The sequence below is a fragment of the Telmatherina bonti genome (genome assembly GCF_933228915.1).
Source record: "Telmatherina bonti genome assembly, chromosome: 22".
NCBI classification, from domain to species: domain Eukaryota; kingdom Metazoa; phylum Chordata; class Actinopteri; order Atheriniformes; family Telmatherinidae; genus Telmatherina; species Telmatherina bonti.
The window spans coordinates 28466643-28483713 of NC_136631.1; the positions used below are offsets into that span (position 1 = coordinate 28466643).

Genomic DNA, 17071 nt, shown 5'->3' on the forward strand with positions numbered 1-17071 from the left:
GTTTGCTCCATTTCAGACTTTTTCACTTCCAGTTAGAACTGCCTCAATTGTGTTTTTCCTGAGCCTCTAACTGCAGTCAAGCAAGTTGGACTTTCAGCCGAGCATTGGCTCTAGACCCAGCAGAGCCACTATCAGAGAGAGGATCGAATCGAGGAAGCACAAAAGGAGTCTTGTTCCGATCACCAACCTCATCATCCACCTCAGGTTCCTCAGAACCATGCTGAGACACATGCTCAGTCTTGTGGCTAGTTGCACGGTCCGGCGACAGATCAACGGGCGGCAACACAGCAGATGCACCAGGGGCCTCATCCTCAGGCAGTGGAGACCACACCAACAGCTTAAGTTCCACCAATTTCCTCACAACCAGATCCCTAAGCTCTTTTTTAACATATTGCTTAGGATGAGAGATGGAGAAGTGGCTGCAATCGGAGCCAAGTCATCTTTGCGACATCACTCCAGCTGATCTTGAGAGGGACTTTTCAGGAACAACTCAAGATCAAACTGTGCCATGTTCAGTACCCACACTTCTACTAACAGCCGTAAAAACCACAATACAACAATCCCAATTCTTATCTTTACAGCTTACAAGGGCATTAATATGCCGGACAAGCCCCCATTAATGTTACAAACCCCCGGCTCTGCTAGGGGAAGGGGAACAGCAACATTAACGACATAAGATAAATTAGGGGGAAACAAAAGATTTAACATTTCACCAACACTTTGGTCACAAAACAACCTTGCTGGTTCACACCACAAAACAATACTATAACATCCAAAGGCCAACTTCAAGGGCTGACAAAGGCAGCAACAACAACAACAACAAAACCAGTCTCAAAAAATAGTATTATAAGAAATACCTTTTGCAAAACAAGTTTTGATATAAACTGAGTTTAGATCATATATCAGTATATGAAAGATGGACGGAGCCTCCGACGGAAAAAGTGAAGCCTATGCGGAAGTGCATAAAACTGCAGTTCCCCCCTCACCCGCTAGGGCTGGCTCCAAAACAGAGCAAATCCCCATAGACTCCCATGTTAAAAAGACCAACTTCATGGCCGAAATAAACATGTTTACGGCAGAAATAAACATGTTGACAGCCTGGTTCAAAAATCCATTTTCGGTTTATAGGTCAGGTTTACCTTCATGACAACAGTGGGGGGGAGTGAATTTTTTTGTAATTCGCCTGTTCAAAAGTAATTTAATCTCAAAGTTCGGCATATTTAGGGGCGTGTCCTTTTGATTGACAGGTACCGGACCTCATGGTTCAAGTCAGAAGAACGTAGAACCACTGTGGTTTTTAGCCTGGTTAACAACGTGGCTTAGCTTTAGCCCACTTACATCCATTAGCTGGTTAGCTCCTGTTATCTCCGGGTTAGCTCGGTTAGCTCTTAGCTACAGGCAGCTCGGAGTTAGCGCGATGTCAATCATCCACCATGATGCTCACAGCCCCCTTCTCAGCTCCACCTCTTAGCCCATATTTGGATTTTCCGGATAAGACGACATGCATGCCCCTGCCAAGATGGCGATGGTAGGAACCGCCCACCGAGCTTCAATTCAGCTCTTCAGAAACAATGGGTGGCGTCACAGAGCCTCCGCCCATCTTTTATATAGTCTATGGTTTAGAAAAACAAGTGAGGTGGAATCTCATTTAAAACATACTAATGTACTTGCATGTATGACTAAAAACGCATGACTAAAAACTATATGAGATGTGTTAAGAGATATGTTAAAAACAATTCTATTGTGTGATCATGCATGTGATTAAGAGGGTTTTGCAGAGAGAATCAGGTTTATTGGATTTCATTACACTGTAAAAAAACAAAAACAAAAAACCAAAAAAAAAAAACCAAAAAAAACCCAAACTTGTCAGTAGCACAACTGTGTTTTTAAGCTGGCTAACAGTGCACCTGTAGCTCCTATTAGCTATCCTAGGTTAGCTTGGTTAGCTCTTAGCCAAAGGTAGCTGGGAGTTTGATGGGTGTCAGTTATTCACCCCATACTCACAACCCCCCCACAACTCACAACTCACAACAAATGTGAAAGATAAAGCAAAAAACAGGAATATTTTAGACTGAATTGACTAATTCATCAGTCAAGTCAGCATCAGTTTGCAAGAAGAAGTACAACTGTTGGATATATCCTTTATGGAATATGGTAAAGGACTAATTTTTAGACAACAAATTTAAAGAAATTAATAATTTACTGTCAATTTGAAATATTTGTTTTGAGACTACAACTACACACATGGCTTGTACTTGAAAAGTTGTCTTGCCAAAAACAAACTACAAAGATTCTTCTAAACTGTGCTAATCTCAGGCATTAGCCTTAGCAATGTGAAATATTTTTAACTGAACATCATATAGTGTCTACAATCATATTTTTAAAAATTTTATGACATTTCATTTGAAAATATGATTTTATATTACCTTGTTTGATGACAGCAATTTCACTAGAGCACAGATTTAAAAAAAATGTCATGTTCTTTCCATTGTTTCTCATTCTACTCCTATTACATTTCAATCTAATAACAATCTGAAAATGTTCTTCAAGTTTAATGTTAATAATCACCTCTGGCATTATAAGAATATAAGCATATAATACATTTTCTGAATCCTTATGGCCCTGGGAGTATTCCAGATATTATATTTTGTTTCCCTGTTTTTCTCAGATGACACAGTGCTTAAAGATAGTATATAATTTAGGCGAAAACTGTGTAAAAATGAGTGTTGTCTATTGTTTAAAGGACTACAGTGGCCTTTATGTTGGTCCGAGAGATTCACATCATAGCTTGAATGAAAACTGAACCCCTGTCGTGGAATTTATCTGATGAGAAAAAAATCTATAAATCAAATGTTTTCTGTTCAATTTATTGACCATGTACAGATGTTGTGGGCGAGAGGTCTCGAGAGCTCTGCCCCTGCTCAGAGTGCTACAGTGTTCTTTAAGCATACACAAACAACCTTTGCCTGGCAGCACTAGTCAAAACAACTGCTAGCTTGGAGATAACAACAGTCAAAGCTGAAACAGGCCGTGAACAGAACACTTAGTTTTATGCATGAATCTGCTAAAGCAAGCTTACTGAACTACTCTAACTATGCAGAATATATATCTTGTACTACTTAAAAGAAACTTAATAAATGAGTAACATATTCAAACTACACTATACGCATAATTCCACCCCCCCCCCCCCCCCCCCCCCCCCCCCCCCCTTTAAAATGATACCAAAGACAATATTGTTAAACATTGACAGGTGTCCGATACCAAAGTGTAACCAGGATATGCACCAGAGTTTACATGTAATTTTCTAATAGGGGTCGGGCAACTTCATGAGCTGATAATAATGATACAGCTGCCAGTTAGAAAGGGTTATCATACCAAAATATCATCTACAGACATGGATCTTTTTAAAAATCATAAGTAAGTTTCGTCACCTTGAGTGGTACCAATTTGTAAAATTTTGAGCTCTGGCCCATGGACTAAAATGGTGATCCGGATCACCACCAAGAATAAATCAGTTCTTCCTTTTCACGTTTCTTTCCAAAGAAATGAGGCGTCTGGAGAGTGGGCCAGCGTCACCGCCATATTGGATGGGTCGCCGCCATATTGGATGGGTCTTGCTGCAGAGTCAACATAGTTTCCCCACAGAACTGTTTTCTGTGGAACAACGCGTATATATTACACACAAAACTGTGACCAGGTAAAATTAGATAAATCCAAATGCATCAATAAGCAATCAAACATGTTAGTATCAAATTCCTTTCGACATGTTATATTGTAGATACCTTATGTCTCAGTTAAATAGCATGATAAAAATAATTTAGCACGTCCTTTGTTAATGTTTTACAGTGATCTGTATCATAACAATATCTCTGCCCTTTTTTAACAAACCAAACTGGGAGAAAAATCAGATAAAAATGGTGAAGTTATTGTTGTGGTTGGACCTACACCTTACAGATAAATGTATTGAAGGCGCATGGAGACCCATCCAAGATGGTGGCGCGATGAGACATCAGCTCGTATAGGCAGCGTGATGCAGTGCCTATGTAGATATGTCTATGGTTATCCAGCTGTTAATAAAAAAGAGTGGCTCTTCTCCCTCCTGGTGGTAGTATGGTTGAGAGGAGGCCACGCAGCGAGTCCTCAGCACGTGTCTCCTGTCATGATTTTATGGCTGCGTCTGTGGATTCTGTAGAGGAATCCCAGATCTAAAGGAGAATGTCTGCAGGCGAATCAGCCATTTTATGTTTGCACATTAATCAAAGATAGATGAGTCTTTATTCATATATTCTCTACACTAGTAGTCCAACTAAGGATTGCGGGTGGTACACCCGGCAGGTACGCCCGGACTGGTACACCTGTCCATCTCTGAGACAAACCGCCAGCTGTGGACTGGTCCCTCTCAGTGAGAAGACTGTTTTTGCCCTTCTTTCAGAAAAAAGCCCAGAAAACGCTGTTTGAGAAAAAGTGACATGTAAGACTTATCTGTTTATTTTACCCTGAAAGTCCATCAGTATGTCTGCTCTTTCATTCCTTGTCCTATCCGGTCAGTCCGGTGAAGGGTCACAGAGACCTTGTCCCAGCAGTCTCTGGGTGAAAGGTGGGGAACACAGTGGACAGCTCGCCAGTCCATCCAGGGCAGGATGTCTGCTCTTTGTCACATTTCTGCTCTTCGGTTTCAGGAAGGAAGAGTTATGAAATGACTAAACCAGTACAGGCACACAGACTGGGGAGACACTGGCTCATAGACATAAATACATAGATCTGTGTTATGTCTATGTTCAGGCAGACGTTAATGCAGCTGATGGTGATTGCACCAGTGTAGCATACTGGTAACGTTATCCATGTGTAGGGATGTTTAGAAGCAGCACACATCTTATCCAGTGTCAGGTCCTCTGGTGACCTTCGCGCCCTTGGTCTCCTTTAAAACTTGTTTTAATCTGACAGTCATTCTAGCAAAAACAATCCTTCTGAAATGTCAGCTTCATTTGCAAAAACTCTTGGCACTTTTTAGGGTTTGAAGCCTAAAAATGACGTCATTTCCGGTCGTTTTCAGCAGGTTTTTGGTTGAAGTAAAAAAAAAAAAGAGCAAAACAAACAGTAGGGCAACTTTATGCGTGACGATGTTTTTGGCCAAAGGTCTGCAGATGGAGGTAATATGCGTTAAACTATGTAGATGAACCTGTGTATGTCATCAGGCCAAACATTTAGTAGGATTTGAAAAGAACAATAATTTAAACATGTATCAGACCCAGACTCTGGAGGAGTTAAACCTGAGAGCACAAGCGAGCTCTGGTCAGTCTGAACTGAAACCGCTTCGACTGAACGACAAACAGACAAAATATCTGGAATAAAGAGCTTTCTGGTTTTATTCCGTTTCCACTGAATCGCATTTTAATCATGTTACAGGTGGAGGTGAATTTCTGTCTGCGTTAAGGACGAGCAGAAGAAGAAGAAAGTGATTCTGCGGGAAATGAAACAAAGAAAAAGAAAAGTCTTCTGCTCCAAAGTCTTCAGAGTGATGATGATGATGATGGTTTCAGGGTGGATGAAGCAGCTGAAACCTTCATGAGAACTTGGTGGGTCGGCTGTTCAGTTTGTGGAAGTTCAGACCAACGTAAGACGACACCAGACCGAGTCTGATCTGGACCTGAGTTTTCCACTCTGCTTCAGCGTCCGTCTAGTCTTCGGCGTGGTTGTACAGGGCGTCCGCGGTGGTGTTCTTCCGGTGAGCCGGAGGCACCAGGTGGGCGGGCAGCTCGCTGGGCAGCTCGTAGCCCTCCAGTTTGACCTTGATGAGGTGCTGGGCCAGGGCGAACTCCTCGTCGTCCAGCATACCGTCTCGGTCGCAGTCAGCCAGTTTCCAGATCTTTCCCAGCACCGTGTTGGGAAGCCGAGAATTCATCATCTCCTTCTTGGCGTTGACGCCCGTGATCTTTCCGTTGACGGGCATCAGCGTGTAGAAGATCTCATCGTATCGGTGCTTGTCCCGGCTGACGATCCAGTCCTCGGCGTCGGCCCCGGCGCTGATGCCCTCGCCGTAGCCCTGACCGAAGGGCCCGTCCTGGGAGCCCTCGAAGGCGCCGCCCGACACCATGGCCGGAGGTTGGTTGGACTCTTCCTCCCGGATCATCGCCATCAGAACGGCAATCTTTGTGGCCAGCATCTTATCCACCGACTCGATGAGTTTAACCTTCAGAGATGGGAACTTGCTGAAATCATAGTGCTGCAGCATTTCCTGGAGAAGAAGAAGAAGATTTTTCTCAGAAGAAATAAAAACAATGATAGCAGCAGAATTTCTGATCATCTCAAAGTCTGAATGCACAAAGTCTGGAACGCCGAGATGGCGCTGCGGAACCCATCCGGCCTCCTCCTCCCCACCCGACCTCCTCCGCCCGGCCTCCTCCCACCCGGCCTCCTCCTCCCCACCCGACCTCCTCCGCCCGGCCTCCTCCCACCCGACCTCCTCCTCCCCACCCGACCTCCTCGCCCGGCCTCCTCCTCCCCGCCCGGCCTCCTCCCCCCGGCCTCCGCCCCGCCCGGCCTCCGCCCCGCCCGGCCTCCTCCCCGCCCAGCCTCCTCCTCCCCGCCCGGCCTCCTCCGCCCGGCCTCCTCCTCCCCGCCCGGCCTCCTCCTCGCCCGGCCTCCTCCTCCTCGCCCAGCCTCCTCCGCCCCGCCCGGCCTCCTCCCCACCCGGCCTCCTCCGCCCCGCCCGGCCTCCTCCTCCCGCCGCCAGCCTGTTCCAGCAGCAGCGTTTCCGAGCTGTGGGCGAGGTGAGGACTGTGGCATCGAGCTGGAGCTGCTTTCGGCCTAAAATGTTTAATAAAACAGCTTTAAAATGAACAACAAACCGGAAACTAAGGAGCCACGGAGTCTTCTTCTTCTGTGGTTTTATTTACACTTTCCAGACACGTCACTTTTAGAAACAGAAATGAAAATCAGAAGTTCTGCAGCTTTGCGGCTGAAGATGATGGTTCTGTTAAAGTCCATCCATCATTCTGCAACTGAGATCACAGGAAGAGGAGGAAGAGGAGGGAGAGGATGAAGAGGATGAAAAAGGAGGGAAAGGAGGAAGAGGAGGGAGAGGATGAAGAGGAGGAATAGGATCAAAAAGAGGAAGAGGAGGGAGAGGATGAAAAAGAGGAAGAGGAGAGAGAGGATGGAGAGGAGGAAGAGGAGGGAGAGGATGAAGAGGAGGAATAGGATGAAAAAGAGGAAGAGGAGGGAGAGGATGAAAAAGAGGAAGAGGAGGGAGAGGAAGAAGAGGAGGGAGAGGATGAAGAGGAGGAATAGGATGAAAAAGAGGAAGAGGAGGGAGAGGATGAAAAAGAGGAAGAGGAGAGAGAGGATGGAGAGGAGGAAGAGGAGGGAGAGGATGAAGAGGAGGAATAGGATGACAAAGAGGAAGAGGAGGAATAGGATGAAAAAGAGGAAGAGGAGCGAGAGGATGGAGAGGAGGAAGAGGAGGGAGAGGATGAAGAGGAGGAAAAGGAGGGAAAGGATGAAGAGGAGGGAGAGAGGAAGAAGAGGGAGAGAATAAAAAAGAGGAAGAGAGGAGGAAGAGGAGGGAGAGGATGAAAAGGAGGGAGAGGATGAAGAGGAGGAAAAGGAGGGAGAGGATGAAGAGGAGGGAGAGAATGAAGAGGATGAAAAAGAGGAAGAGAGGAGGAAGAGGAGGGAGAGGATGAAAAGGAGGAAGAGGAGGGAGAGGAGGAAGAGGAGGGAAAGGAGGAAGAGGAGGGAGAGGAGGAAAAGGAGGAAGCGGAGGGAGAGGAGGAAGAGGAGGGAGAGGAGGAAAAGGAGGAAGAGGAGGAAGAGGAGGAAGAGGAGGGAGAGGAGGGAGAGGATGAAAAGGAGGAAGAGGAGGAAGAGGATGAAAAGGAGGAAGAGGAGGGAGAGGATGAAAAGGAGGAAGAGGAGGAAGAGGATGAAAAGGAGGAAGAGGAGGGAGAGGATGAAAAGGAGGAAGAGGAGGAAGAGGATGAAAAGGAGGGAGAGGAGGAAGAGGAGGGAAAAGAGGAAGAGGAGGGAGAGGATGAAAAGGAGGAAGAGGATGAAAAGGAGGGAGAGAATGAAGAGGAGGGAGAGAATGAAGAGGATGAAAAAGAGGAAGAGGAGGAAGAGGATGAAAAGGAGGGAGAGGAAGAAAAGGAGGGAGAGAATGAAGGGGATGAAAAAGAGGAAGAGGAGGGAGAGGATGAAAAGGAGGAAAAGGAGGGAGAGGAGGGAGAGGATGAAGAGGAGGGAGAGGAGGAAGAGGAGGGAGATAATGAAGAGGATGAAAAAGAGGAAGAGAGGAGGAAGAGGAGGGAGAGGATGAAAAGGAGGAAGAGGAGGGAGAGGAGGAAGAGGAGGGAAAGGAGGAAGAGGAGGGAGAGGAGGAAGAGGAGGGAGAGGATGAAGAGGAGGAAAAGGAGGAAGCGGAGGGAGAGGAGGAAGAGGAGGGAGAGGAGGAAAAGGAGGAAGAGGAGGGAGAGGATGAAAAGGAGGAAGAGGATGAAAAAGAGGAAGAGGAGGGAGAGGAGGAAGAGGAGGGAGAGGATGAAAAGGAGGAAAAGGAGGGAGAGGAGGAAGAGGAGGAAGCGGAGGAGGAGGAGGAAGAGGAGGAAAAGGAGGGAGAGGATGAAGAGGAGGGAGAGCAGGAAGAGGATGAAGAGGAGGGAGAGGATGAAAAGGAGGAAGAGGAGGAAGAGGATGAAAAGGAGGGAGAGGAGGAAGAGGAGGGAGAGGATGAAAAGGAGGAAGAGGAGGAAGAGGATGAAAAAGAGGAAGAGGAGGGAGAGGAGGAAGAGGAGGGAGAGGATGAAAAGGAGGAAAAGGAGGGAGAGGAGGGAGAGCAGGAAGAGGAGGAAGAGGAGGGAGAGGATGAAAAGGAGGAAGAGGAGGGAGAGGAGGAAGAGGAGGGAAAGGAGGAAGAGGAGGGAGAGGAGGAAAAGGAGGAAGCGGAGGGAGAGGAGGAAGAGGAGGGAGAGGAGGAAAAGGAGGAAGAGGAGGAAGAGGAGGGAGAGGAGGGAGAGGATGAAAAGGAGGAAGAGGAGGAAGAGGATGAAAAGGAGGAAGAGGAGGGAGAGGATGAAAAGGAGGAAGAGGAGGAAGAGGATGAAAAGGAGGAAGAGGAGGGAGAGGATGAAAAGGAGGAAGAGGAGGAAGAGGATGAAAAGGAGGGAGAGGAGGAAGAGGAGGGAAAAGAGGAAGAGGAGGGAGAGGATGAAAAGGAGGAAGAGGATGAAAAGGAGGGAGAGAATGAAGAGGAGGGAGAGAATGAAGAGGATGAAAAAGAGGAAGAGGAGGAAGAGGATGAAAAGGAGGGAGAGGAAGAAAAGGAGGGAGAGAATGAAGGGGATGAAAAAGAGGAAGAGGAGGGAGAGGATGAAAAGGAGGAAAAGGAGGGAGAGGAGGGAGAGGATGAAGAGGAGGGAGAGGAGGAAGAGGAGGGAGATAATGAAGAGGATGAAAAAGAGGAAGAGAGGAGGAAGAGGAGGGAGAGGATGAAAAGGAGGAAGAGGAGGGAGAGGAGGAAGAGGAGGGAAAGGAGGAAGAGGAGGGAGAGGAGGAAGAGGAGGGAGAGGATGAAGAGGAGGAAAAGGAGGAAGCGGGAGGGAGAGGAGGAAGAGGAGGGAGAGGAGGAAAAGGAGGAAGAGGAGGGAGAGGATGAAAAGGAGGAAGAGGATGAAAAAGAGGAAGAGGAGGGAGAGGAGGAAGAGGAGGGAGAGGATGAAAAGGAGGAAAAGGAGGGAGAGGAGGAAGAGGAGGAAGCGGAGGAGGAGGAGGAAGAGGAGGAAAAGGAGGGAGAGGATGAAGAGGAGGGAGAGCAGGAAGAGGATGAAGAGGAGGGAGAGGATGAAAAGGAGGAAGAGGAGGAAGAGGATGAAAAGGAGGGAGAGGAGGAAGAGGAGGGAGAGGATGAAAAGGAGGAAGAGGAGGAAGAGGATGAAAAAGAGGAAGAGGAGGGAGAGGAGGAAGAGGAGGGAGAGATGATGAAAAGGAGGAAAAGGAGGGAGAGGAGGGAGAGCAGGAAGAGGATGAAGAGGAGGGAGAGGATGAAGAGGAGGGAGAGGAGGAAAAGGAGGAAGAGGAGGGAGAGGATGAAAAGGAGGAAGAGGAGGAAGAGGATGAAAAAGAGGAAGAGGAGGGAGAGGAGGAAGAGGAGGGAGAGGATGAAAAGGAGGAAAAGGAGGGAGAGGAGGGAGAGGATGAAGAGGAGGAAGAGGAGGGAGAGCAGGAAGAGGAGGGAGAGGAGGAAGAGGAAGAAAAGGAGGAAGAGGAGGGAGAGGATGAAGAGGAGGGAGAGGAGGGAGAGCAGGAAGAGGAGGAAGAGGAAGAAAAGGAGGAAGAGGAGGGAGAGGATGAAGAGGAGGGAGAGCAGGAAGAGGAGGGAGAGGAAGAAAAGGAGGAAGAGGAGGGAGAGGATGAAGAGGAGGGAGAGGATGAAGAGGAGGGAGAGGAGGGAGAGCAGGAAGAGGAGGGAGAGGAAGAAGAGGAGGAAGAGGAGGGAGAGGATGAAGAGGAGGGAGAGGAGGGAGAGCAGGAAGAGGAGGGAGAGCAGGAAGAGGAAGAAGAGGAGGAAGAGGAGGGAGAGGATGAAGAGGAGGGAGAGGAGGGAGAGCAGGAAGAGGAGGGAGAGCAGGAAGAGGAGGGAGAGGATGAAGAGGAGGGAGAGGAGGGAGAGCAGGAAGAGGAGGGAGAGGATGAAGAGGAGGGAGAGGAGGGAGAGCAGGAAGAGGAGGGAGAGGAAGAAGAGGAGGAAGAGGAGGGAGAGGATGAAGAGGAGGGAGAGGAGGGAGAGGAGGAAGAGGAGGGAGAGAATGAAGAGGATGAAAAGGGAAGAGAGGAGGGAGAGGATGAAAAGGAGGAAGAGGAGGGAGAGGAGGAAGAGGAGGGAGAGGATGAAGAGGAGGAAAAGGAGGAAGCGGAGGGAGAGGAGGAAAAGGAGGAAGAGGAGGGAGAGGAGGAAAAGGAGGAAGAGGAGGGAGAGGATGAAAAGGAGGAAGAGGAGGAAGAGGATGAAAAGGAGGAAGAGGAGGGAGAGGATGAAAAGGAGGAAGAGGAGGAAGAGGATGAAAAGGAGGGAGAGGATGAAAAGGAGGGAGAGGAGGAAGAGGAGGGAGAGGAGGAAGAGGAGGGAGAGGATGAAAAGGAGGAAGAGGAGGAAGAGGATGAAAAGGAGGAAGAGGAGGGAGAGGATGAAAAGGAGGAAGAGGAGGAAGAGGATGAAAAGGAGGAAGAGGAGGAAGAGGATGAAAAGGAGGGAGAGGCGGAAGAGGAGGGAAAAGAGGAAGAGGAGGGAGAGGAGGAAGAGGAGGGAGAGGATGAAAAGGAGGAAGAGGAGGAAAAGGAGGGAGAGGATGAAGAGGAGGGAGAGGAGGGAGAGCAGGAAGAGGAGGGAGAGGAAGAAGAGGAGGAAGAGGAGGGAGAGGATGAAGAGGAGGGAGAGGAGGAAGAGGAGGGAGAGGATGAAAAGGAGGAAGAGGAGGGAGAGGAGGAAGAGGAGGGAGAGGAGGAAGAGGAGGGAGAGGATGAAGAGGAGGAAAAGGAGGAAGCGGAGGGAGAGGAGGAAGAGGAGGGAGAGGAGGAAAAGGAGGAAGAGGAGGGAGAGGAGGAAAAGGAGGAAGAAGAGGAAGAGGATGAAAAGGAGGAAGAGGAGGGAGAGGATGAAAAGGAAGAAGAGGAGGAAGAGGATGAAAAGGAGGGAGAGGAGGAAGAGGAGGGAAAGGAGGAAGAGGAGGGAGAGGATGAAAAGGAGGAAGAGGAGGAAGAGGATGAAAAGGAGGAAGAGGAGGGAGAGGATGAAAAGGAGGAAGAGGAGGAAGAGGATGAAAAGGAGGAAGAGGAGGAAGAGGATGAAAAGGAGGGAGAGGAGGAAGAGGAGGGAAAAGAGGAAGAGGAGGGAGAGAATGAAGAGGATGAAAAGAGGAAGAGGAGGGAGAGGATGAAAAGGAGGAAAAGGAGGGAGAGGAGGGAGAGGAGGAAAAGGAGGAAGAGGAGGAAAAGGAGGAAGAGGAGGGAGAGGATGAAGAGGATGAAGAGGAGGGAGAGCAGGAAGAGGATGAAGAGGAGGGAGAGGATGAAGAGGAGGGAGAGGAGGGAGAGGAAGAAAAGGAGGAAGAGGAGGGAGAGGATGAAGAGGAGGGAGAGGAGGGAGAGCAGGAAGAGGAGGGAGAGGAAGAAAAGGAGGAAGAGGAGGGAGAGGATGAAGAGGAGGGAGAGGAAGAAGAGGAGGAAGAGGAGGGAGAGGATGAAGAGGAAGAAAAGGAGGAAGAGGAGGGAGAGGATGAAGAAGAGGAAGAGGAGGGAGAGGATGAAGAGGAGGGAGAGGAAGAAAAGGAGGAAGAGGAGGGAGAGGAAGAAGAGGAGGAAGAGGAGGGAGAGGATGAAGAGGAAGAAAAGGAGGAAGAGGAGGGAGAGGATGAAGAGGAGGGAGAGGAAGAAAAGGAGGAAGAGGAGGGAGAGGATGAAGAGGAGGAAGAGGAGGGAGAGGAAGAAGAGGAGGGAGAGGAGGTAGAGCAGGAAGAGGAGGGAGAGGAAGAAGAGGAGGGAGAGGAAGAAAAGGAGGAAGAGGAGGGAGAGGATGAAGAGGAGGAAGAGGAGGGAGAGGAAGAAGAGGAGGGAGAGGAGGTAGAGCAGGAAGAGGAGGGAGAGGAAGAAGAGGAAGAAGAGGAGGAAGAGGAGGGAGAGGATGAAGAGGAGGGAGAGGAGGAAGAGGAGGGAGAGAATGAAGAGGAGGGAGAGGAGGGAGAGGAGGAAGAGGAGGGAATGGAGGAAGAGGAGGGAGAGGATGAAAAGGAGGAAGAGGAGGAAGAGGAGGGAGAGGATGAAAAGGAGGGAGAGGAGGGAGAGGAGGAAGAGGAGGGAGAGGATGAAAAGGAGGAAGAGGATGAAAAGGAGGAAAAGGAGGAAAAGGAGGAAGAGGAGGAAAAGGAGGAAAAGGAGGAAGAGGAGGAAGAGGAGGAAGAGGAGGAAAAGGAGGAAGAGGAAGAAAAGGAGGAAGAGGAGGGAGAGGAGGGAGAGCAGGAAGAGGAGGGAGAGGAGGAAGAGGAAGAAAAGGAGGGAGAGGAAGAAGAGGAAGAAGAGGAGGGAGAGGAGGGAGAGGATGAAGAGGAGGGAGAGGAGGGAGAGGAAGAAGAGGAGGAAGAGGAGGGAGAGGATGAAGAGGAGGGAGAGGAAGAAAAGGAGGAAGAGGAGGGAGAGGATGAAGAGGAGGAAGAGGAGGAAGAGGAGGGAGAGAATGAAGAGGAGGGAGAGGAGGGAGAGGAGGGAGAGGAGGAAGAGGAGGGAATGGAGGAAGAGGAGGGAGAGGATGAAAAGGAGGAAGAGGAGGAAGAGGATGAAGAGGAGGGAGAGGAAGAAGAGGAGGAAGAGGAGGGAGAGGAAGAAGAGGAGGGAGAGGAAGAAGAGGAGGAAGAGGAGGGAGAGGATGAAGAGGAGGGAGAGGAGGAAGAGGAGGGAGAGAATGAAGAGGAGGGAGAGGAGGGAGAGGAGGAAGAGGAGGGAATGGAGGAAGAGGAGGGAATGGAGGAAGAGGAGGGAGAGGAGGGAGAGGAAGAAGAGGAGGGAGAGGAAGAAGAGGAGGAAGAGGAGGGAGAGGATGAAGAGGAGGGAGAGGAGGAAGAGGAGGGAGAGAATGAAGAGGAGGGAGAGGAGGGAGAGGAGGAAGAGGAGGGAATGGAGGAAGAGGAGGGAGAGGATGAAAAGGAGGAAGAGGAGGAAGAGGATGAAAAGGAGGAAGAGGAGGGAGAGAATGAAGAGGAGGGAGAGGATGAAAAGGAGGGAGAGGAGGGAGAGGAGGAAGAGGAGGGAGAGGATGAAAAGGAGGAAGAGGATGAAAAGGAGGAAAAGGAGGAAAAGGAGGAAGAGGAGGAAGAGGAGGAAAAGGAGGAAAAGGAGGAAGAGGAGGAAGAGGAGGAAGAGGAGGAAAAGGAGGAAGAGGAAGAAAAGGAGGAAGAGGAGGGAGAGGAGGGAGAGCAGGAAGAGGAGGGAGAGGAGGAAGAGGAAGAAAAGGAGGGAGAGGAAGAAGAGGAAGAAGAGGAGGGAGAGGAAGAAGAGGAGGAAGAGGAGGGAGAGGATGAAGAGGAGGGAGAGGATGAAAAACAGGAAGAGGAGGGAGAGGAGGGAGAGGATGAAGAGGAGGGGAAGGAGGGAAAGGAGGGAGAGGATGAAGAGGAGGAAAAGGAGGGAGAGGAGGAAGAGGAGGGAGAGAATGAAGAGGAGGGAGAGGATGAAAAAGAGGAAGAGGAGGGAGAGGATGGAGAGGAGGGAGAGGAGGAAGAGGAGGGGAAGGAGGGAAAGGAGGGAGAGGATGAAGAGGAGGAAAAGGAGGGAGAGAATGAAGAGGAGGGAGAGGAGGAAGAGGAGGGAGAGGATGAAGAGGAGGAAGAGGAGGGAGAGAATGAAGAGGAGGAAAAGGAGGGAGAGGATGAAGCACAGACCGCCGCATAGAATATAATAGACATGGGATATTATAGACATGGGATATTATAGACATGGGGTATTATAGACATGGTATATTATAGACATGGTGGATTATAGACATGGTGGATTATAGACTGGGGATATAATAGACATGGGATATTATAGACTTGGGATATTATAGACTGGGGATATAATAGACATGGGATATTATAGACATGGGATGTTATAGACATGGGATATTATAGACATGGAATATTAAAGACATGGAATATTATAGACATGGTATATTATAGACATGGTGGATTATAGACATGGGATATTATAGACGGGGGATATTATAGACATGGAATATTATAGACATGGGATATTATAGACATGGTATATTATAGACATGGTGGATTATAGACATGGGATATTATAGACGGGGGATATTATAGACATGGAATATTATAGACATGGGATATTATAGACATGGTATATTATAGACATGGGATATTATAGACGGGGGATATTATAGACATGGAATATTATAGACATGGAATATTATAGACATGGGATATTATAGACATGGTATATTATAGACATGGTGGATTATAGACATGGGATATTATAGACATGGTATATTATAGACATGGTGGATTATAGACATGGGATATTATAGACGGGGGATATTATAGACATGGTATATTGTATATAAAACTCTCCATGAGCAAGCTCCATCAGAGATCTCATAGTTCCATATGTTCCATACAGAGAACTGGCTCTCAGACTGCAGGTCTACCTCTGGTTCCAGAGTCTCTAAGAGAACGATGGGAGGAAGAACCTTCAGCTATCAGGCTCCTCTCTTATGGAACCAGCTCCCAGTCTGACTCCTTCTCTGTCTTTAGGATCCAGCTGAAGACCTTCCTCTGTGATAAATTTTATAGTCAGGAGACGAGCATCTCCTGAGTTGGAGTCTGCATGTACGGCACCCACCTGTCCAGGGGCCTCATTTACGAAGCTGTCGCACAAAACCCGGCGTACGCTAATTATATTCAACTTTTGGGATTTATAAAAGCACGACTTGGCCGTAAAACGTCCTCCACGCCAACTCTGACCCTTGCGTACGACAACATCTGGAAAAACGGCGACACCAAAGGCAGAAAATAAAACCAAAGAAATAGTGTGAAATGTAATACATTTGTTCAAAAATATAAACATTTACGCAGAATGTTGGACATTAACAGCATTTGCAAAAAAAAAAAAAAGAAGCACATTTGATGTTGTTCTTCCAGCACATAAAACATCAACCACTAAATGTGTTCTGAAACGAAGCCGTTCTACATGTCAAAAGGCCATTTCACACAGTTAATAAGTCGAACAGAAGCTGCCATACTATTCGTTCATTCATTTTCTGAACCGCTTAATCCAATTCAGGGTGGCGGGGAAGCTGGAGCCTATCCCAGCAGGCTTTGGGTGACAGGCAGGGTACACCCTGGACAGCTCACCAGTCCATGGCAGGGCCACACAGAGACAAACAACCACTCACTCCTAGGGGCAATTTAGAGTAACCAATTACCCCAACATGCATGTCTTTGGACGGTGGGAGGATGCTGGATAATTGGAGAGAACCCATGCATACACGGGGAGAACATGCAAACTCCACACAGAAAGGCCACTGACCAAACCCCTCCCCAGCCAAGGATTGAACCAGTGACTTTCTTGCTGTGAGGCCACAGTGCTGATCATTGTGCCACCGTGCAGCCGCTGCTGTACTAATAAAGCTCATCCAATAATTGCATTAAAATGACGCATCGCCATGACAACAGCTCATCATCAGGCTGATCAGGTGTTTCCTCCACCTGCAGATACAGAACATGAAGTCATGGTTGGATATAAAATGCTCCCCAATGTGGCTTATCTGTCCCTGCTGGTGGACATGGAACATGGAGACTCTGGACTCCAGTCCGGCACCTTCCAAAGGGAAGGGACTGACAGGTCGGGTCCGCTCCTTTTCCCAACCCAGAGCAGAGGAACAGAACTATGTTCTCCACAGCCAGACGTGGTGTAGCGGCCATCGGGCAGATGGAGGCAGGTGGAGGTGCCTCCATGCCCAGGAGGAAACCTGTTGTACAGCTGCAGATGTGTGCAGACAGTGGAGATGCTACATAACATGCTACTAAATGGTGTCAGCGCTTCGCCTGCGTTCACCTGAACAATCATCCAATCTGAATGATTGTGTTGTCAATCATCCTCTCACGTTGGAACCAAACGCCGCTGCTTTACGTCTAGAAGTGATGCAACACATCAGAGGTGGAGAATTCTCATTTATTCACACGTTTATCTTTAGTGTGGTTTCTGTCAGGGTGGTGTTTATTTCTCTCTGCACCTCCTCCTTGATGGGAATTATTGGTTCCTCTGCGAGGACACCGCAGCTAGGACACAAGGTGGAACCACTGCCCCCCCCTCTCTGACCACATCTGCAGCGCTGCAACCCAGCTGGGACACACAGGAACACCAGTATGTTCCCAGTAAATAAACTGGAGTCAGAGTTCATCAATCAATATATGCCAATCTTGCTATCTATAACTTATTTCTCCTTTTTTCCGCAGGTCTTCCTGAATAAGTGCAGTTGTACATGTTGATCTGTCTTTCCTGTCCTCTCCACCCCAACCAGTCAAGGCAG

At 48.5% G+C, this 17071-nt stretch overlaps 1 protein-coding gene across 3 annotated transcripts in view; it reads right to left on the bottom strand.

Moving 5' to 3' along the window:
• Window positions 1-3253: 3253 nt before the first annotated feature.
• The window catches only part of ehd4 (EH-domain containing 4), a 143245-nt gene continuing 129427 nt past the window's right edge, over window positions 3254-17071 (bottom strand). For all 3 annotated transcript variants that reach the window (XM_079262386.1, XM_079262388.1, XM_079262387.1), the window contains exon 8: window positions 3254-6235. In XM_079262386.1, the coding sequence (XP_079118512.1) occupies window positions 5678-6235 (558 nt within the window). In that variant the 3' untranslated portion in view covers window positions 3254-5677. The remainder of the gene's footprint in view (window positions 6236-17071) is intronic.